Here is a 22,587-nt window from a genome sequence, read left to right on the forward strand (position 1 = left end):
TTAGCTGGTGCAGGTGGTCTTTTGCTGACAGGAGCCCATAACAATGCACTGACCACTGGAGTCACATGCTCTTCCCTTCACCAAGTGGTGAATATGCCACAGGAAAGGAAAGAAAAGCCAACGGATGCTCTAGCATGCAATCACCTGGGTATGAAATGTGGGGAGCACTCATGTGGGTCAGCCTGCAAATTTATTTTTCCCATCAAATGAATCAGTTGACAGGAAAACAGTACTTTTTTAACAATTTATTTTGAGAGAGAGAGAGAGAGAGAGAGCAAAAAAGCACACACAAGCAGGGGAAGGGCAGACAGAAGGAGAGACAGAATCCCAGGCAGGCTCCACACCATCAGCACAGAGCCAGATGTGGGGCTCAATCCCACAAACTGTGAGATCATGACCTGAGCTGAGATCAAGAGTCGGATGCTTAACTGACTGTGTCACACAGGCGCCCCACAAAACAGTGATTTACTTGACAGGACATACACCAATGTCTCTTGAAAACACCATCCTACCCGGGTGCCTGGGTGGCTCAATAAGTTAAGTGCCAACTCTTGGTTTCAACCCAGGTCATGATCTCACAGTTTCAGAAGTTCAAGCCCACCCAACAGCGCAGAGCCTGCTTGGGATTCTCTCTCTCTCCCTTTCTCTCTGTCCCTCCTCCACTCACACAGTCTCTGTCTCTCTCAAAATAAATAAATAAACTTAAAAAAATAAGTAAAAAAGGAAAACACCATCCCACCACCACCATAAAAAAGCAAATATAAGGGTAGCACTTTTCAATTTGTGCTCCACACAATATTGCAGGATATTAATCAATGTTACTTGATTTAAAATGTTTCTTGCTATGATTAGATATGTTTGAAAAACACTGATTTTTTTAAGTTACACTAATTCCTTTATTGAACAACTTCTTGGAAGATTTAATATGCTAATATACATCATGAATCTTCATGATGGAGATTGAAGGTGCAATATTTCCCAACATTATTTGACCACAGAACACCTTTTACATAAAACATCTCCCAGGAATAGTGTCCACAAAGTTTATAGATCAGGATATCACTAGAAAGCAAGTATAATCATATGAAGAAATCCATCCATATTAAATTCACCGTATTGTGCACGTTTTAGTGCCCTATATCTCCCCAGTGTCCCTGCTTCTGCATGGCATGGGACTCTTCCCATGAGAATAATTCCCCTGGGTGGTGATTTAGGACAGAGGCCTCAGATGTGCCCATAAACTCCCTCTGGGGAGGAGTTGCACCTTTAAGGTCCTAAGCATTAAAAATATGTTGATGTTTCTCATATATAATTCCAAATTTAAAAATACCACCCTGTGAAACAAATGAAAAGGATCCCCAGAAAGTTTGAATTTTCCCCATGAAAGACGGTTTTGAAATGTCCTATATCAAACTCAAAATATTTGGTAGCGGCAGTGTTTTACTGTTGTGCTAAACAGCCATCCAGTTTGCTCATTAGATAACCCAGCCCTAGCCCCAGGGGGAAATGCCTTGCTGCCTGGGGGAAGGGGATCCTAGGACACCACACCGCCCTACCCAAGTCCAAAAGGACTTAGTTCAATCTCTTTTCCACCTGTGAGAGGAGACTTAGGATGGTGAAGTAGAAGAAAATTTGTAACAGGAATCCAGGGGAGCCAGGGGTACCAGCCATCGAGGACAGACCCACAGCAATAGGGAATTGGGAGCAGTCTACTTTCGTGGTGGGTTGCCTATTGGTTTTGCCTCAGGCCCTCTTTATAGTTTTCTTTTTGTCCAGGATGCCGAATATCTGCTCCTATGGGTTCTATGCTTAGTGCCTCTAAGTGTGGGGCTATGTTTGCATTTATGAAACATTTTTCTTTTTTAAATGTTTATTTATTCATTGAGAGAGAGAGAGAGAGAGAGAGAGAGAGAGAGAGAGAGGTAGAGAGAAAGAGAGAGAAAGAATCCCAAGGAGGCTCCTTGATGTGGGGCTCGATCTCACGAACCACAAGACCATGACTAGAGCCAAAATCAAGAGTCAGACGCCCAAACAACTGAGCCACCCAGGCGCCCCTACATAACATCTTTCATGTGAATTGTTGCTAACACAGTAACAGGAATTATTTCTCTTACATAAGAACTCCTGGGGCATCTGGGTGGCTCAGTCAGTTAAGCGTCTGACTTCAGCTCAGGTCATGATCTCATGGCTTGGGGGTTCAAGCCCCGCATCATTCTCTGTGCTGACAGCTCAGAGCCAGGAGCCTGCTTTGGATTCTGTGTCTCCTTCTCTTTGCTCCTACCCTGCTTGAGCTTGGTTTCTCTCTCTCTCTCTGTCTCTCTCTTTCAAAAATAAACATTAAAAAAAATTTAAGGGGTGCCTGGGTGGCTCAGTCAGTTAAGAGTCAGACTTTGTCTGGGGTCATGATCTCCTCCCACCCCACCCTGGACTATGAGCACCTTGAGGACTGATAACTAGATGACAGGCAGTCACCTAACACCTAGCCTGGCACCAAGCAGACCTCCATAAATGCCTGTGGCATGAAGGAATGACAGCGTCCTTTCAGAGGGCAAAATACCTTTGCCTTCCTTGGCTTGGCATCTCCCCACAGCATTTAGGCCAGGACTCCGCATTCAATGGGTCCCCAGCTGGATGTTATTTTCTGGGCTGGTTGCTCTCTCTTGCCACTCTTTTGTCCTCAGCCTCCGCAGCTCAAGTACTAACTGTGATAATGGCATTTGTGATACTGTCACTAACACAGGATCAGATGATCAAACCCTCTCCTCTTCCCTCACATTGGCTACCAGTGCTCCATGGAGGGTAATTTATTTTTCTAAATACCAAACTAGTAGAGTGTCTATGTGAAAACAAGATGCTTGTAATCCAGGTGGAAGTTGGAAGATGGCTAGGGCAGAGAACAAAGAGGCCAGGTCAAGTGATTAACAATGTAAAAAGTAACTTTCTATGATAAGTTTATTGGCAAAGAACTAGAGGTTTGGTAACATGAATGGTAAATAAGAAAGAAGTATAATTATGCAATAGAATGGAATTAAGTCGGATTTATCCAAAGGTTATCTATATAAAACCCAAAGATTAACTATCAAGAAAGTTACCGTTTCTCCTTTCCTAGAGGGGTTTAAGATGAAGAAAGATCCCCATCTTCCTGAGCTGAAATGAGGTCTGCCCAGAGGAAAGGAGATTGAGATGGTCTCAGATGTTCAAAGCCTATGAGTGTTCTTACTTCTGTGAAAACCTTTACTGTAGTCATTGAACAAATACTTATTACACATGATTCTACGCCACGTGCTGTTAATTGCAAAATATACAACCATAGCCAAGATACAGTCCCTCTCCTCTCAAAGCCACACATAGAACCAAGAAGCTGGATAGTAACAGGAAATTTAAAATAAGTGTGAGAAGTGTCAAGTTGCATGTAATATAGAACCCATGAAGAAATAAGTGGGTGGGCAGCTGTTTACCTAATGTAGCAGTAAGAGAAGGCCCGCTTGAGAAAAAGTGATATTTACGCTGAGCTGAAGGCAGTGAGTGTTCTTGGTAGAGGGAAGAACATGCCCAAAAAAGAGACAGAAAAGATGTAAGAGGAACTTAAAGAAAGCCAGGGTGGTCAGAGCTCGAAAGGTGTATAATAGAAGATGAGTCTAGGGAAGTAGTCAAGGATCAGGGGCCAGACTTAGAAATTTGGACTTTTTCCTAAGCACATGGGGAGCCACTGAGTGATTTTAAGCAAAGGAATTAATTACATGATGAGATTTAGGTTATTTAATGTTAAATGACATTACTTCTACCAGACCTAAGTACAGCTTTGCTCTGAATTAGGTTCTTAGGAAGCCTTTTTTCCCTCTCACATTGCTGGATTTCAAGTGGAAAGTTGACATCTGGCTCAACTGCCTGGTCTTGCAAGCCATAAGATAAAGACAGAAACTTCCGGCAAGAAAATCTTCCCTTTATCACTGTAAGAGAAGTAAGTGATGTATCTTCGTGGGACCTATTTGTATTTCTCCATTTCCTGACACTCCCACCCCTCCCCCCCCCCTTTCTTTTATCAGAAAGAGGAATGGTGAACTCTCTCTGAGCTCTTCCTTTCTTCCTCCTATCATGGCTACCATCCTTACAGTGCTACGGCACAACCATGCAGCCTTGTGAAAAGTTGCTCAATACAGTGGACATGGCATAAAGGGACATTCTGCTCCTTCCTTCCATTTTTTGAGGAAATGTTGGCTTTGTCATAAGCTCTTCTTTTTATGGCTATTATAGTTGTTCATAGCTCTTTCACTTGTAACAAAACCTGTTTTAGCTCTTCAGAACCATTCAAAATGTTTTTACAATGTAATCAGATCTTAAACCAATTTCTCTTATGTCCTAGGAAGAGAACAGGTAAATAAGACATTTCATGCAACTTTTGCTCAATGGCATCAATTCATCTCAAAGAAGCACAAGAGAGACCCTGTCCTCCACCATGCAGGTGTGATTCTACATGCTTTCCATCCCAGAGACCTTGAAGCAAGAACAATTGCCTTGCTGTTCTTGGCAATTTAAGTTATCCTTTGTGAATGCAATACTTTTGGCAGTCCAGGGTGCTAATTACTTGGAGCATCTGGTCAGGCTGCCAGAGGCCAAGGACAGCTAGTCCTCTCATTTCCTGTTTTCAGTCTTTCCTAAGCCTGAGCTTTCCATGCTTCTACAACCCTTTCCTACAGCAGCATGCTCTCAATTTCATGCTCCACTTTTAATCAGGATCCAAAGAGACGAATGTGATACAAGCTTTGCTAGTTGAACAAAAGGCAAAGGAAGTATCACACTTAACATATCTATTGCTATCAAGGGGAAATTCTGTGGTGACTCTCTGCAAGGTGAAGAGTAACAGATTTTTGCCCTTTTTAGTTGACAAGACTCACAGACAGAAATGCTGAACAGGGTCATGTAAATGAATTCAGTACTCTGGGTGGGGACTATAGGAAGTGGAGAATACACACCCCATCTAAAGAGAGGACTACTTCACTCCCACAGACTGTTGCCAGGGAGGCCCAGTGAAGCTGACTCTTCTGATTTTCCAAGAGAACCCAGAAATATGGGCTTTAATGTGAAAGTCCCTCAAATTTTAAGCATTTGACACTATTTCAAAAAAGATGTTTAATATGTGGGGACCAACACAGAGCATGTCTGTGACCAGATTCAACCCATTTGGATCACCAGTTTGGGATGTGTGGTATAGAGTCTGTTCTAGTTGCAAAACTCTGCAACCAAAGAAAAAGCTTCACGTTTCTGCAAAGGATGGATGAGATCTAAGTATAAATCCTAGCAGTGTCCTTACAGCTTGGCACTTTTGGAAAGAGGTTTTCATAAACAAAACCTTCCATTCCTATTCTCCCTGCAGTATGTGAGAACAAAGGAGATGTGAAAATAGCAGGCATACAGGGCAAGAAGGGCTGCTGTAACAAAGTACCATGGACTAGGTGGCTTGAACAACAGAAATTGATTTTCTCACAATTCTGGAGGCTGGAAGTTGGGGATCAAAGTGTTGGCAGGATTGATTTCTTCTGAGGCCTTTCCCCTTGGACTAAGGATGGCCATCCTCTCTCTGTGTCTTCACAGGCCTGTGTCCTAATTTTCCCTTCTTATAAAGACACCGTTCATATTGGATTAGGTCCACTCATATGACCTATTCTAACTTACATCTTTTAAGACCCTATCTCCAAATACAGTCCCATTTTGAGGTACTGGGTGGGGGGTGGGTTAGGACTTCAATCTATGAATTTTGGAGGGATACAATTCGACCATAACAGCAGGTTCTCTCTCCTCACATAGGCTTTCCTGGAGCAGCACATGCTGTCATTTAATGGAACTAGGTAGCCATGAACAAGAATGTATTAACTCCCATCTGTACCCAGCCTTGTGGGAAATTTCAAAGAAAAAGAGATACAAAAACACAGTCTAATCAGAGCAAGAAAAGAGTTTGGACATCAAAGCTCTGCTTGGAGATCATTTTATACATGAGGATATAAGACACATAGGAGTCCTGTGACATGCCAGAGGGACAAGGCTGCAGCCTCTCTGAACTGGAAGGGCCTTGGGCATCATCTATTCTATCATTCTCTAGGGGATGCCTTCCTTCCAAAATGTTCCTGTCAAATGGCCCAACTTCATTTCACATTTGTATGTCAGAGCTTCAGATATTTCAAGACAGAAATCATGTCACCATCAGTATTTTTTAAGATAAAATTTTTTGATTCTAGGTAAAATTCTGAATTCCTTTGACCATTCCTTTTTAAGATGTGATTTCAATTGCTTTTACTGTCCTGTACATACCCTAATGTTTGTTTTCTTACAAATATTTCCTACAGGGTGTGCCAAAAACCTGAGAAGTAAATTTGTAGATGTGGCCATGACAGTATAAAGTAGATCAGGTCAATCACCTCCCTTACTGTTGACATTATGCTTCTATAATTATAGCCTTTAATCATCGTAGCACATCTCTCTGTTCTTGTACATTAACCTCGTCTTAAGTCCTTTACGTGGGTGCTACAAAAAGCCCATCTTCTCCCCTAATGCCTGTGTACTTGACTTTTTGTCCTGTTCACTTTCATCTTGCCAGATTCTCTCTGTTGTTCCAGCCTGTTGAGCACTCTTTGGATTCTGATCCCAATATCTCCTCTATTCACTGTCTTCTCTGGTTTCATGTTGGCTGCAGATTCATCAGGTTGTCACTGTTGTACTCAGTCAAGTCATGGGCAAAATTTTGAACCAGGATGGAGCCTGAGTAGAGTTTTCCTTCTGGATTCACATGGATCCCATCAGTCAGAATTCGGGTGTGGTGGATTATCTCCATTTTCACCCTGTTTGCATTTCTCCACTTCTTTCAAAAGGATGTTATAAAAGATGTAGCTGAAATCCTGTGTCTACAGCTTTTCCCTATGAGTCTTAATTTTTTAAAAAGTTTTTTATGTTTACTTATTTTTGAGAGGGGGAGAGAGACAGAGACAGAGAGAGACAGAGAGAGACAGAATCCAAAGCAGGCTCCAGGCTCTGAGCTGTCAGCCCAGAGGCCAACGTGGGGCTTGAATCCACAAACCACAAGACCATGTTCTGAGGCAAAGTCAGATGCTTAACCGACTGAGCCACCCAGGTGCCCCTTACCAGCCTAAAATTTTAAAGACTCATCCAACAAATCAGCTGCTGAGCTGAAACAGTGTGGTCTCTGCTGTCCCAAATCTCCGTGCCAATTTGGAGGTAAGAGAAACAGACAACTGGAACACAGTCAAGAGGACTGGGCTCTTCTCCGTCAGTCGAGAGAAGGGATATGAGAAGGGAGGGCATTAGAGTGACCTGTTGCAGGTAGATTAAAATCTCTTTGGCTGAATCTGCTTTGAGCATGCTATTCTTTCCCACGATCTTTTCTCTTCTGCAAATTGGAGGAAATGATATCTTCTTTAAGTAATGGCTGGTAGTTGTTTGAAACAAACATGGATCTCCCACTATGGTTTTATGATACTTCTTAGGAATCTTTTTTCTCAGGTAAGAGACATTTTTAATTACGTGACTAGTCAGGAGAACTAGCCATTACTAAATCTGCACATACTAACCTGCTACATATGAAGCTCTACAGACAGTTCTAGTCTAGTCCAACATTCAAAAGTTTCTATGCTGGTCTTGAGTCCCATAGTCCATGATGTCATAACTCTAATATCATGGCTGACTCCTGTCCTTATCCTTGTCTTTAAGAGTTGAACCAAGAGGGGCACCTAGGTGGCTCAGTTGATTGGGCATCTGACTCTTGATTTCAGCTCAGGACATGACCTCGTGGTTTGTGGGTTTGAGGCCCATGTCAGACTCTACGCTGACATTGCAGAGACTGCTTAGGATTCTCATTCTCTCTCTCTCTCTGCCCCTTCCTCATTTGTGCATGTGCTCTCTCTTCTCTCTCTCAAATAAATAACCATTTTAAAAATTTAAAAAAAAAAGAGTTGAACCAAGAAAATCAAGCTCAGCTTTAGATGGGAGATATTGGGGTATATCCCTGACTATGAAGGTATGGGGGACCCTAAGATGAATCTATAAGGGAGATACTGGGGATCCTTCATCCCTCTAGGGCTTTAGGCAGAGAATTAACACCAATCTATGAGAGATGGGGTTGGTACAAAACCTAAGGGAGACGTGACCCCAAACAAATCTGACCTCAGACCTTGTAAGGGTTTCAGGTTTTTTGATGATTAAATGACCACAGTAAGAGAGCTGCCACAGAGAGAGGAAAGTGGAGGGCCTTGTTTTAAGTCAATGACCTTCCAGGACCAACACTTATAGCCAACCAACCACCACAATGGTGGTCATTTGGTGGGACATGGCCTCCTGGATGCTGCCTGGACCATCAGCTTCATGCGCTGCATTGCTCTGAGAGGTGTTTCCACTTAGCCTGATTTCTCCCCTTGGTCACCAGATTCCTCTTTAGGTGAAAGCCTTCATAGGAAAAATATATCACATTTCCATCACATGTGCCTCGCCTTCCCAAGTGTATCCATGAGAACTACCTTAACCCATTTGGGCTGCTCTAATAAAATAATAGACTGGGTGGCTTTTTATTTTCACTTCAAAATAGTCATAATTGAAGTATTTTTATTTTATGTACATTTTATTTTATGTATTGTATGTAATGAGTTGGCATTAAGCTAGGTTATCTTGGGTATCTGCAATTAAAGTATGTATCTTGGTTGATCCATTCAAGGAAGGTCATTTAATCCAACTTAATGAAGCCTATATCCTTTTAGTACTGATGGAAACACTGGCAGCACCTGTTGAGGCTGTATTTCCAGATCAGACCGTGCCAGTTTGAGTGGACGAGGCAAGAACGAGAATCCTGGCCAAATTTCCTCGGATGGCTCCAGTAGAGCTGCTGGTGATCCATCTCGCTCTCCCAGATGCAATGAGGAAATGGCAGAATGGGTGGCTCAAACAACATATATTTCTCACAGTTCTGGACCCTAGAAGTCCAAGATCAAGGCACTAGCAGATTCAGTGTCCAGTAAGGACCTGCTTCCTGGTTCATAAACGCAACCATCTTCTCACCATGTCCTCACTTGGCAGAAGGGCCAAGAGAGATCTCTGGAGCCTCTTTTATAAGAACATGAATCCCATTCATGAGAGCTGTACCCTCATGACCTAATCACCTCCCAAAGACCCTACCTCCTGATACCGTCACATTGGGAGTCAGGCTTTCAACATATGAATTTTAGAGGGACAAAAACATTCAGTCCAGAACAAGAGCTGTGAAGAGTCCTACTTTATCTCAGATTGGATTCTGATGGACTAGTATTTTTTTCTGTAGTCCTGGGCTCAGTCATGCTTTGGCTGATATTAATTGGATGTAAAGTAATATTAGAGTTATCTTACTATCTTATCCATCCCTTAATGCTCCAAAAATCTATTTAGCTGTGCCAACAAGATGGGCATATCTAGTTTTTGTTGTTGTTGTTGTTTTAATTTTATTTATTTAAAAAAATCTCTATACCCAACGAGGGGCTTGAACTCATGACCCCAATATCCAGAGTCGCATGCTCTTCTGACTGAGCCAGCCAGGCACCCCTGGCATCTAGGTTTTTAAAAGACCATTTTTAGAAGTAATCTTTTTCATAAGCAATTTACTGAACCCCTGTACAAGCATATTCATAGTTAATAATAATAAAAAAAATAGAAACCACTGAAGTATCCATTAGTAGGATAATGTGTTGGTTCCTGGAATAGCTTGTGTATTATTTAAATTCTTGATAATGAAAATGCTTTCATATTGTGTCAAGTTATCACTATGGGCTTCCAGGTAGTCCCTTTCCTTTGCTCTTGCCTTTTATAATTGTTCTCACTGCTTTCTCAGTGATCTATTAAAAATGCAAACATGATTGTGGCACTTTGGGAATTAAAGCTTTCTTGTGGTTTGTTTCTCATTATCTATTCATTAAGTGTCAAGCTCCTTGGCATGTGTAACAGTCCTTATGATCTGTCCCTGCTCTCCGCTGCAGCCTTAGCTCCCATGCCTGTATTCTGTTTTCCAACCACACGTGACTTATGTCAATACTCTGAGCCTGTCAGTTTCTTTCACAGCTTCATGGCTTTGCACTGACTCTGCTCTCTGCTTTCAGTACCTCCTCCTTCTTCTCACAATCAAATTTGAGCTTTGCCATCCCTCTCTCTGCTCAAAAAATGTAAGCCTGCTTGTTCCAACAGCCTCTATAGGCTCTCAGGACATTCTGCACAAAGCTATGTTCACACATTGTTTACCCAAATAGAATGCATGTTCTTGAGAGCTGAGAGGTGTATTAATCTCATATTCCCCACTGAAGTCCAGGCTCTATTGGATGCTAAATATTGAATGAATGAATGAATGAATGAACGAATGAACAAGTGTACAATTCTTCTAATACTTATATCTATTAGTTCCTGGTGTTTACTTTAAGCTGTACTTGATCTTTTAAACCATATTCACTCATTTGTCCAAATTCAGAGTAAAACTTTGAACTTTAAAACATAAGAATAAAAATAAACCATATTCACATATATAAAAATGTTGGGCTGGGGGAAGAGAGATCTCATGTCTAGGCTCAGCCTCAAACCCTCCTTAGGATGGCCCTGCTCACAATAATGAAGCCCATCTTTAGTCTTCAGTTCTGCTAGATCTTCTGTGACATTTGGAACACATTTGGGTACCTCAGCTGGAATATCCTCTGTCTTTGGGAGATCAGAATCATCTCAGGATATGAGCCCAAACTCAATCACCCGACTCTTATTTGGTTTTTGCCCCAGGCTGGCACATGTATGGGGATCTCTATTGTATAAAACTGTTGCCAAGACAATTTTGAAATATGAAAATATTCCAAACATCATCATGTTTGAATGAATCACTGGAATCTACTTCTGAAATCAGTATTGCACTATATGCTAACTTGGATACAAATTTAAATTAATTAATTATGAAAAACAATCAATCAATTAATTAATTTAAAAAGAATAGCTGAGGAGTGCCTGGTTGGCTCAGTCGGTTGAGCATCCGACTTTGGCTTACGTCATGATCTCGCAGTTTGTGAGTTTGAGCCCCACATCGGGCTCTGTGCTGACAGCTCAGAGAGTGGAGCCTGCTTCGGATTCTGTGTATCCTCCTCTCTCTGTCCCTCCCATGCTCATACTCTGTCTCTCTATGTCTCTCAATAATAAATAAACGTTAAGAATAAATTTTAAAAAATAAATAAAAAGAATAGCTGATGTTGACGAAAGCACTGATCTGTCAATGCCCTCCATGCTTCTAGTATGGCACCCATAGTGCACTTACAATTGGTCCCCTACAGCCGCACTGGAAGCTAAGCTGCACAGGGCAGGTAGGTTTCTTTGAAATATAGAAAATAATATATAGGGACACCTGGGTGGCTCGGTTGGCTAAGCTTCTGACTTCAGCTCAGGTCATGATCTCGTGGTTTGTGAGTTTGAGCCCTGCATCAGGCTCTGTGCTGACAGCTCAGAGCCTGAAGCCTGCTTCAGATTCTGTGTCTCCCTCTCTCTGTCCCTCTCTCACTTGTGCTCTCCCTGTCTCTCAAAAACAAATAAACATTAAAAATTAAAAATAAATAAATAATATAAAAGTTGTATTTGCAAAAGGTCCCCATCAGCTTGTAGGTTTCTGCTTCCCTCTCAGACTCATGGGCCATATGAAAACTTTCTCCTTTATTACCTTTTTTTTTTTTTTTACATTTATGTCCATAATCCATTTTGAGTTAATTTTTAGATAATGTCTGAGTTATGTTGAAAATTTTAAAAAATTTCAATGTCCAATTGAATGTCCAATTGCTTCAGCACTGTTTTTGTTTTTGTTTTGTTTTTATTTTAAAGAGAGACAGCACGAGTCAGGGAGAGAGAGAGAATCTTAAGCAGGCTCCACACTCAGCATGGAGCCCGAAACAAGGCTTGATCCCACAACTGGGATCATGACCTGAGCCCAAATCAAAAGTCATACACTGAACTGAGCCAGCAAGTCACCCTGCCTTTTATATTTTTGTAAAGATTTTTATTCCTAAGTAATCTGTTTACCCAATATTGGACTTGAACTTGCAACCCTGAGATCAACAGTTGCATGCTCTACTGACTAAGCCAGCCAGGTGCCCCACTCCTTATTACCTTACTACCAGCTAAAAGACACTTTCCTTGGTGCCTTTATATTGCATTTTACCCCTTGTGGCAACTAATTCCTACACACAGCATCCATGAAATCTTATCTTTCACATATTCTTGATGAGTCACTTTGGTTTTCTCCCAGGATTGAATCCTAGAGATAAATCAATAGGTAACTATGGCTCTCTCCAAACAGTAAAAGAAAATGATAAAAAAGAAAAAGAAAAGGGACTTCCCAATGGGGTGATATCTCACAGTTTATAAAAATGCCATGTCTTTATTTCTTTTTAAGTTTATTTATTTTGAGAGACAGTGTGTGCACGTGTGTGCACCTGGGGGAGGGGCAGAGAAAGAGAGAGAGAGAGAATCCCATGCAGGCTCTGTGCCGTCAGCGCAGAGCCTGACATGGGGCTGGAACCCACAAACCATAAGATCATCACCTGAGCTGAAACCAAGAGTTGGACGCTTAACCAACTGAGCCACCCAGGGTGCCCCAGTTATGATGTGTCTTTACATTCTTTTCGGAAGTACACACCACAGTTCAAGCAGTTCAATTTGGTTCTGAACAAGTAGTCCTCACTTTTAGAATAGGCTATATATTCCAGAGTGTATTTATAAAGTCAGTTGTGTAAAACTCACAACTCCGGTGCCCAAAAAATTGAGGTTATCTTGGGTCATCAGGTTCTCAGGGCAGTCCCTAAAAGTCTATCTAATCCTGAATGTGGCCGACCTGGCACACCAAATGCACTTCTCCCGTAGTCCCAAGAACTCTGCACAGCCTTGATTGTGCAAGAGAGAAGAGAGGGCACCCTGTGTTCCAATTCCGGGACGCAGCCCTCCTCTACTCCCTACTTGGCTGAACCCACAGCTAGGGGTAGGGCTGGGCCAGGGAGGGTGCTGGGGAGGAGAGCAGACAATCCTGGGCACCAGCACCAGAAATCTTATTCTCTGCCAGAGGACATCTCTCTAGTTGTTTCACTCACAGGAATTCTGAATAAGAACTAAATAGGAATAGTAATGATGTTTGTATAGTGCTTTATAGTGTATAAATGACATATTTTCACCCCTAATATCTCACTGTCTGATTCTTAAAACAACCCTCTCGAGTTACTTTATTGTTGTAATTTTTATTCAACAGGCAAGAAAAATGAGGTTCAGAAATGAAGTGATTTGGGGAGCCTGGGTGGCTCAGTCGGTTGAGCATCCAACTCTTGATTTCTGCTCCGGTCATGATCTCATGGTTTGTGACTTCAAGCCCCATGTTGGGCTGGGCCTGTGCTGACAGTGTGGAACCTGTTTGGGATTATCTCTCCCTTCTCTCTCTCTCTCTCTCTCTCTCTCTCCTCCTCCTCCTCCTCCTCCTCCTCCCCACCTCTCTCTCAAAAATAAATAAATAAACTTAAAGACGGTGGGGGGGGGGCACCTGGGTGACTCAGTTGGTTAAGCATCAGACTCTTGATTTTGGCTCAGGTCATGATCTCACAGTTTGTGAGATCTGGGCTCTGTGCTGAGAGCATGGAGCCTGCTTGAGATTCTCTTTCTCCCCTTGTCTTCCCCTCCCCAATCTCTTTCTCTCTCTCTCTCAAAATAAAAAAATTAACTTAACAGAAAAAAAGAAATGAAGTGATTTCTCTAAGGCCAGTGTGGGGAAGGATGTGAAAAGAAGTTCAACTTGCTCCTTGGCATGGCTGCTTCTCTCTGGGTCTCCTCCTAAACCCACCTGGCTATATTTTATTTATTTTCAAACCACTTAAACTGTGTTTCCTAGGTGCCAGGCATTATCCTAAGAGTTCTACAAACATTAGCCCACTTAAAACATCTCAGGCTTAAGATTTACCTTCTTCTGAACTTTTAACCTGTGCCTCAATCACTGCGTAACCATCTTGGCAATGGAGGTTGACTTGAGCAATGTTCCTGTGGTGCATATTTTAGTCAGAGGGGTTTGGACTGCTTCGTCAAGTGATCTCTGACTCTCATATTTCATGATCAGATGAGTCGCTTTCAAGAGTCAGACTCTTGACCAAACAGTTTGGATACGACATGAGCTTTGATATGTGTGACTCCTGCAGGTCTTTTCACCACAGCTTTTCTTATTTTAAGACCAAATAAACTGTCTCTAGCCAGAGCTAAAGTTTCAGCCAGTAGAATATGTCTCTTAATGAATGAACCCTCTGTTAAATATGTCATCTGAGTCTGGCAGTTTTGTGCTTGTTAACCCCTAGAGAGCATTTGACCAGCCTAAGACCAGCCAAACCTTAGCAGTTACCAGAATGGGCTCTAAAAATAGACTTTTGGCTTTGAATTCTGGCTCTCCCTCTTTCCATTTTGTGATCTTGGGAAAGCTGCTTACCCTCTCTGTGCCTCAGTTTTTCTCATCTTTAAAATGGGACAGTAATAGTACCAACTTTGTAGTGTTGTGAAGACCGTCCCATGCTACAGATGAGGAAACTGAAGCTCAAAAGGTGGGAAGGGATTTTTCCAAGACAACATAGTACAAACTGACGCTGGAGTTAGAATTTAGAGCTGCCTCTTTCTGAAGCCCGTACACTACCAATTGTGGGGATAAGTTCTTGGCCAGGTGATCAGCCAGATATGCTGTGTTGAAAACAATTCTGAGACAGCATTGGGCTGAATGGGAGAGAGTGTGGGCCCTTAGGCAGCATCTCCTATGGGCACAGAAAGGGATATGTCATCCCCACTTGGCACATCCACTGATAGACCTGGACATTAGTTAGGAAGGGAGGCCCAGCCTAGGAGCTCCTTTAGGACAGGTAGCATGTCTTAATGATATCTGTCTCCCCAGCTCTTAGCATACCACCTGGCCCAAAGCATTTAGGAAATACGTGTTGAACTACACTGAATCGAACTGTCCAGAGACTTGCCCCCAAGGATGGGTCCTCTGTGCTCTCAGGGTGGGCAGCTTCCTTTGGTTTGCCTTAAAAGGCAAATTTCTAGTCCTAAATAAGACTTGGGGAGGCTCATATGCCCAGTTGTTAAGACCTTCTATGGCTTCCATTCTTAATTCAACAGCAAATTTAGTGTAAGAAAGATACTAATATATGTTGATTATATTTTACTTGAGTCATTCCAGTGAAACAACAGCCAGTTTACCCAACCTACCCCCTTTCTCTCTGCTATGCTTACTCACTCTTTCTTTATTGCCAGTTACAAAGGCAAATGGCTATCATCTTAAGGGTGAGGAGTAAAAAGGAACAATGGGTGAGAGTTTAGAAATAACATCCTATCTTTGAAACATAATCAGTCTGGGACCATTGATTCTGTTTCATTTTTCACTCCTGACTTAGAGAGTGTTGCAAGCCTGGGTGTTTGTCATATGAGAGTCTAGGTAAAAAGAGCATGTGACTTGCATATGCAAACTCTTCTCACCTACTTAGGTGTGGCCCAGGCAGAGTACACTCTAGAGACCTTGCCCTTAAGAGGGTTGTTTCTTTGGAATGAAACCCCATCTAGTGTACATCCCCAGAAAGAGGCACACAGTTACCATCTTCTTCCTTAAATCTAAAATAGGACAAGAACCACATGATCCTCTCAATAGATGCAGAGAAAGCATTTAACAAAAGACTGCATCATTTCTTGATAAAAACCCTCAAGAGAGTGGGGATAGAAGGATCATACCTCAAGATCATAAAAGCCATATATGAAAGACCCACCGCTAATATCATCCTCAATGGGGAAAAACTGAGAACTTTCCCCCAAAGTCAGGAACACGACAGGGGTGTCCACTCTCGTCACTGTTATTCAACATAGTATTGGAAGTCAGCCTCAGCAATCAGACAATACAAAGGAGTAAAAGATATCAAAACTGGCCAGGAGAAAGTCAAACTTTCCTGCTTTGCAGATGACATGATACTCTCTATGGAAAACCCAAAAGATTCCACAAAAAAACTGATAGAACTGATCCAGAAATCAGCAAATTCACAGGATATAAAATCAATGAAATCAGTTTCATTCCTATACACCAATAATGAAGCAACAGAAAGAGAAATCAAGGAATTGATCCCATTTACAATTGCACCAGAAACTATAAAATACCTAGGAATAAACCTAACCAAAGAGGTGAAAAATCTATTGAAAACTATAGAAAGCTTATGAAAGAAATTGAAGAAGACACACAAAAAAGGAAAAATATTTCATGCTCCTGGATTGGAAGAACAAATATTGTTATAATGTTGATACTACCAAAAGCAATCTACATATTCAGTGCAATCCCTATGAAAATAGCATCAGCATTCTTCACAGAGCTAGAACAAACAACCCTAAAATTTGTATGGAACCAGAAAAGATGCCAAATAGTCAAAGCAATCCTGAAAAAGAAAACCAAAGCAGGAGGCATCACAATCCTGGACTTCAAGTTATATTACAAAGCTGTAATCAATAAGACAGTATGGTACTGGCACAAAAACAGACACTCAGATGAGTAGAACAGAATAGAGAACCCAGAAATGGACCCACAAACGTATGGCCAACTAATCTTTGACAAAGCAGGAAAGAATATCCAATGGAATAAAGACAGTCTCTTCAGCAAACGCTTATTGGGAAAACTGGACAGCAACATGCAGAAAAATGAACCTGGACCACTTTCTTACACCATACACAAAAAGAAACTCAAAATGGATGAAAGACCTACATGTAAGATAGGAAGCCATCAAAATCCTCAAGAAGAAAGCAGGCAGAAACCTCTTTGATCTTGGCTGCAGCAACTTCTTACTCGAAATGTCTCTGGAAGCAAGGGAAACAAAAGCAAAAATGAACTACTGGGACCTCATCAAAATAAAAAGCTTCTGCACAGCGAAGGAAACAATCAGCAAAACTAAAAGACAAGCAACGGAATGGGAGAAGATATTGCAAATGACAGATCAAATTAAGGGTTAGTATCCAAAATCTATAAGGAACTTATCAAACTAGCACCCAAAAAACAAACAATCCAGTGAAGAAATGGGCAAAAGACATGAATAGACACTTCTCCAAAGAAGACATCCAGATGGCTGACACATGAAAAAACGCTCAACATCACTCATCATCAGGGAAATATATATCAAAACCACAATGAGATACCACCTCACACCTGTCAGAATGGCTAACATTAACAACTCAGGCAACAACAGATATTGGCGAGGATGTGGAGAAAGAGGATCTCTTTTGCACTGCTGGTGGGAATGCAAACTGGTGCAGCTGCTCTGGAAAACAGTGTGGAGGTTCCTCAAAAAATTAAAAATAAAACTACCCTATGACCCAACAATTGTACTAATGGGTATTTATCCACGGGGTACAGGTATGCTGTTTTGAAGGGGCACATGCACCCCAATGTTTATAGCAGTGCTATTGACAATAGCCAAAGTATGGAAAGAGCCCAAATGTCCATTGATGGATGAATGGATAAGAAAATGTGGTATATATATATTATGGAATATTACTCGGCAATCAAAAAGAATGAAATCTTGCCATTTGCACCAACGTGGATGGAACTAGAGGGTATTATGCTAAGCAAAATTAGTCAGAGAAAGACAAATATCATATGACTTCACTCATATGTGGAATTTAAGATACAAAACAGATTAACATAAGGGAAGGGAAGCAAAAATAATATATAAACAGGGAGGGGGACAAAATATAAGAGACTCTTAAATACAGCGAACAGAGGGCTGCTAGAGGAGTTAAGGGAAGGGGGATGGGCTAAATGGGTAAGGGGCATTAAGGAATCTAGTCTTGAAATCATTGTTGCACTATATGCTAACTAACTTGGATGTAAATTAAAAACTAAATAAATAAATAAGAAAAAATAAAAATAAATAAATAAAATGGTATTTAGATCCTGTAGCATGAGAAGGCTGGCTTAATGGTTTTTGATGATGAAAGCAGGAGGCTTGGACAGATAACTTCTTAAACTCTTTTTTTAGCTCTTAAAAAATTATTGATCATCTTCTATCAGTCAGGTGCTATATATTTACATACATTGTCTCATTTAATTCTCATAACAGTCTTAGGGAGAAAGTATCATTGCCTTATTGTGCAGATAAAAGAAATCTTAAGAAGGTTAAGTGATTTGCTCACATTGCATAGCACCCACATGGTTAAACCTCATTTATTCAATAAATGTTTATCGAGCCCCTCCTATGTGCTGGACACTGGAATAAATTCTACAAATACTGAAACAAATAAGCAACCCTGCACACAAAAGCTCATGGTCCAAAGACAAAGCTGGATCGCTAAACAGGTTATGTAATTGGGTGTGGTAAAGGAGTGATAACTGGAAAGGGAATCATGGGAGCACAGATAGCAGAACTTGACCAGGTTGGCATTCAGGAGGTATCCTGGATCTTAGATGATGAGCAAACAGTAAGCTGGTGAAGGAGAGTTGAAAAGGGATAGATTTCATCCGAGGCACTGGGAAGGGGCAGTGCAAGCAAAGGCATGGAGAAGAGAAGGAGTATTGTGAGCATGAAAACCACAGGATGGTATTGTTGGAATAGTGTAGCCATGGAGGTGGGGCTGGTGTGGTAGGGAGGGGCTAAATCAAAGCAATCCTTATAGTTGTGTTTTCCCAGTGACCTGCACTCTTCCCCCTTGGAGCCTATGCCATATGAAGAAGACTGTGCCCAGATGAGAATCCCAAAATGGCCGCAAACAGTTACTCTCAGGTGAAAGTTTAAATCAGGTAGTCTACTCAGAAGAAGGAAGACCTGTTGCTGCAACCCAGAGAATCATTTTACCTCTAACAGTCTCCTGGCCATCTCTTAATGAACTAAGTATCTAACTAGATAAGCAATTGAGAACTAGGACCAGGGATTATAGTTAGTGTGTAATAGTGGGTGATTCTTCTGAAGCCCACACACCATTGAATGGCTGTGATGCAGCAGTTAACTTCAATTGCCTAAGTCCCCCTCTCTTCTTCCATTTTGACTTCCTTTATGTTTCCAACCTTCTACAAACTATCCATCTCTGCCCTTTTCCTATGTTTGTCTTTGCTGTTCCTTCTTTGAGTTTGTGTGGGGTGCTTTCAGTACTGAGATGAACCAAATATATGGGATTGACCTCCAGAATTGTACTATAGTGCCATTGAATCAGCTGTATAAATCCACTGCCTGAGATCTGAGATTAAGGAAGGATGGGATGAAAGCTTCTAAGTGGGAAACACTGTAGCTAGATCAGAGTTTCTCAAAGTGTGGTCTGTGCACTGGAAGTGTTTATGACAAGTAGAGATTAAAGGACCTTGACCCAGCCCTATTGATTCCAAGTGTGTTGGGATGTAGCCAAGAATTTTGTATTTTTAACAAGTCCCCCAGGAGATCTTTGAGCAATATAGTAAGAACTGTTGCCTACTATAGGAATCACAGAATGGCAGCAGTGAGTCAAATCCAGTCACAGATAAATTTTGTTTGGGCCTTACAGTACTTTAAAAATCAGAATGTTTTGGGACGTCTGGGTGGCTCAGTCGGTTAAGCATTTGACTCTTGATTTTGACTCAGGTCATGATCTCATGGTCATGGGATCAAGCCCTGTGTTGGGCTCTGCACTGAGCATGAAGCCTGCTTGGGAACTGTCTCCCTCCCTCTCTCTCTCTCTGCCCTTCTCCTCTCATGATCTCTCTCTCAAAATAAATAAATAAACATTTTTTAAAAATCAGAATATTTACTTTAAAATCTAGAGTTCTGGTCTCTTGAAAAAATTCTTAGGAAGGCAACTCTGAGCCAATATATTCAGACAACAATAATCTAAAGCTATGGTAAGGACCATCCTGTTTCACTCAACATGCTCTCAGTCCTTGGAGCCACCAGAGCCTTCTGTGGTGTTATGTCCCTACCTTTTGACTTGGGCTCCTCTAGGACAGATATCAGGTTTTTGTCATCCATGAATCTTCAGTTCCTAAAAACGAATTCAGAAGAGAGTGAATAAATGTGTGATGAATGAATGAATGGGCACAAGCTTGATGATAAGCTTCTCTTGGCTTGGATAACTTAATTCCAAGTTTTAAAAAAGCCTGGTCCTGGGTATAGGAAACATGGGGTCTTATCCTGGCTCTGTGACTGATATGTTTGCTATATCACCTCAGAGTCAAAGTTATCTTAACTACAAAACATGTTATGAGGATGGATTTGTCTCTAAATTCTTCCATCTCGGACAGTGTGGTGGCTTTAGGCTACAGGTGAGCATTTGGGTTCCGTTCTTTTTTTTTTTTTTTTTAATGTTTATTTATTTTGAGAGATAGAGAAAGAGACAGAGCACAAGCAGGGGAGGGGTAGAGAGAGCCAGAGACACAGAATCTGAAGCAGGCTCTAGGCTCTGAGCTGTCAGCACAGAGCCCAACGTCCAAGGTGGTGCTCCAACTCTTGAACTGCAAGATCATGACCTAAGCTGAAGATGGATACTTAACCGACTGAGCCCCCAGGCACCCCTGGGTTCCATTCTTAAGTTATATGTGGAGAAGAGGCTAATGCGAAATTCAGTCCCAACCAGCCTCTCTCTCTCTAAGCCCCGCACCTCAAAATGCCATCTGTTATCATGGCAATTTGGAATCTTAGCCTGAGCTGAGGAGGTGGCTGACTCTCACAGTCTCAGAGTGGCAAGTGTTTATGGAGGCAGACTTGGCCAACTCCTTTAGTTAGACCTCACAGAGGATGTTCAAACACCTTAGACTAGTGCAGAAGGCTATTCAGCCTAAGATCCCTGCCAGTTAATCCTGTGACTCTCCCCTTCCCACCAATAATACTCAATTTCCCACACTGCCCACGAGCGCCATGTTGTTTTTCCCCTCTCTGCCTTAGTACGTGCTGTTCTCTCTCCCTTATCTCACTCTGCCATTGTCAATTCCTACTGTGCCTTTAACACCCAATGGAAGGGATCCCTCTGGAAAGTTATCCTAGCCACTGTCCCTGTCCCCTTCTCCAGGCCTGATGCTTCACTCTCTCCTTGCTCTTCCCTTTAACTTTGTCTTGTACAAGTGCTCACTCCTTTATGTGTTTGTTCCCCTACTGAACTGAGGTCTCCTTGAGGGCAAGAATCTAGGACATGTCACAGAAGCACAATGTATGTTGAATGAAGGCTGACCAGCCCTAAACCCCAGATATGCTGAGATGATTCTGCTTGTCAGAGAAGAGCTGACCATTTAACCCTTACCCTACCCACGTTCCCCCTCCCCCATCACACACAGTTCTGCATTTTGAAATGCAAATCTCATTGCTGATATTTAGAATGACAAATGATGTTTGCCAGTGGCTGAGTATCCTGTGTCTCAACATCAGTGCTTCATAACACTGTGGATTGTAGGGATTATGTGTAGGTAATTTTTTGTGTGTAGCACTTAACAATAACAGCATGGTGTAGGACAGTATTTCCTAAACTGTTCTGAAAAATCCTTTAATCCTCTTATGGAGAATGTAAATAGACACTGTATTAAAAATGTAATCTGGGGGCACCTGGGTGGCTCAATTGATTAAGCATCTGACTTCTGCTAGGGTCGTGATTCACATGGTTCCTGAGCTGGAGCCCCGCTTCAGATGAGCCACACTTCTCTCTCTCTGACCCTCGCTCACTATGCCCTCTCTCTTTCTCTCTGTCTTTCAAAAAAGAAAAAAAAAAGTAATCTGGTCTGGGGCAGCTGGGTGGCTCAGTTGGTTGAGTGTCCAATTCTTGATTTTGGCTCAGGTCATGACTTCACGGTTTATGAGTTTGAGCCCTAAGTTAGGCTCTGTGACTGCAGTACAGATCCTGCTTGGGGGTTCTCTTCTTCTTTCTCTGCTCCTCCTCTGTGCTCTCTCTCTCTCTTTAAAAATAAATAAATAAACTTAAAAAAAATTACTCTGGTCAAAAAAGTTTGGAAATGTCTGGAAACTATATTCCTCTCTTAGAAGGAAACATTTATTAGCATATTAAAGACTCAGAATTCTAGTGATAAAGATCATGGTTTAATTTTGTTTCACCCAGTGCTTCCAAAGTAGTGTTGAGGAAGAACACTGAATTAGAAGTGAGAAGACCTGAGTTTTCACTTCCCCTCTTTCACTAATGCAAATGTGTGATCTTGAACGAGACACTTCCCCTTTTGCAGCCTCAAATTCCTCATTTGTACATTGAAAGAATTGAAAATGAAAATCTAAATGACAAGGATGGATTAGATTATTTTCTAACAATCCTCCTAATCCACTTTCTATCCTGCTCCAAGGGATGAACAACTCCAGCTTTGAAGCCTTTGCCGGGGCTAAAAAGCTCACACAATGGGTATTTAGCAACGTGGTCTCAGCTCTGCCTTGCCCCACCCCAGGATCAACTGAGCAGGAGTTTGGATGTTCTCTTAACACAGCTGTTTCTCTCAGTTGACTAGATCTGAAGGGGAATTATCTGGCAGTTCTGAGCTGATTGTGCCAACTCCAGGATGGCCTTCAACACTGTAACAAGCCAAAATCAGCCATCCACTCATCCTCTCCTCCTTTG

At 41.7% G+C, this 22,587-nt stretch overlaps 2 protein-coding genes across 2 annotated transcripts in view; both read right to left on the reverse strand.

Annotated features, from left to right (window-relative positions):
- Positions 1 to 22,587, reverse strand: part of LMLN (leishmanolysin like peptidase) — a 135,504-nt gene that overhangs the window by 1,905 nt on the left and 111,012 nt on the right. The window contains exons 19-20 of the transcript XR_006718383.1: positions 19,964 to 20,025; positions 2,558 to 2,702 (exon numbers count right to left, since the gene is read on the reverse strand). The gene's annotated coding sequence lies outside the window, so the exon portion shown is untranslated. The remainder of the gene's footprint in view (positions 1 to 2,557; positions 2,703 to 19,963; positions 20,026 to 22,587) is intronic.
- Positions 8,360 to 9,270, reverse strand: LOC123611011 (40S ribosomal protein S29-like). The gene has a single exon (XM_045502411.1). It carries the CDS (start codon positions 8,948 to 8,950, stop codon positions 8,756 to 8,758), a length of 195 nt encoding a protein of 64 aa, XP_045358367.1. The 5' UTR covers positions 8,951 to 9,270; the 3' UTR covers positions 8,360 to 8,755.

This window comes from Leopardus geoffroyi, chromosome C2, assembly GCF_018350155.1.
Source record: "Leopardus geoffroyi isolate Oge1 chromosome C2, O.geoffroyi_Oge1_pat1.0, whole genome shotgun sequence".
Classification (NCBI taxonomy): domain Eukaryota; kingdom Metazoa; phylum Chordata; class Mammalia; order Carnivora; family Felidae; genus Leopardus; species Leopardus geoffroyi.

Coding starts and splice junctions, on each gene's coding strand:
- LOC123611011 (XM_045502411.1), bottom strand. CDS start 8,950: ATGTTGTTTGAGCCACCCATTCTGCCATTTCCTCATTGCATCTGGGAG.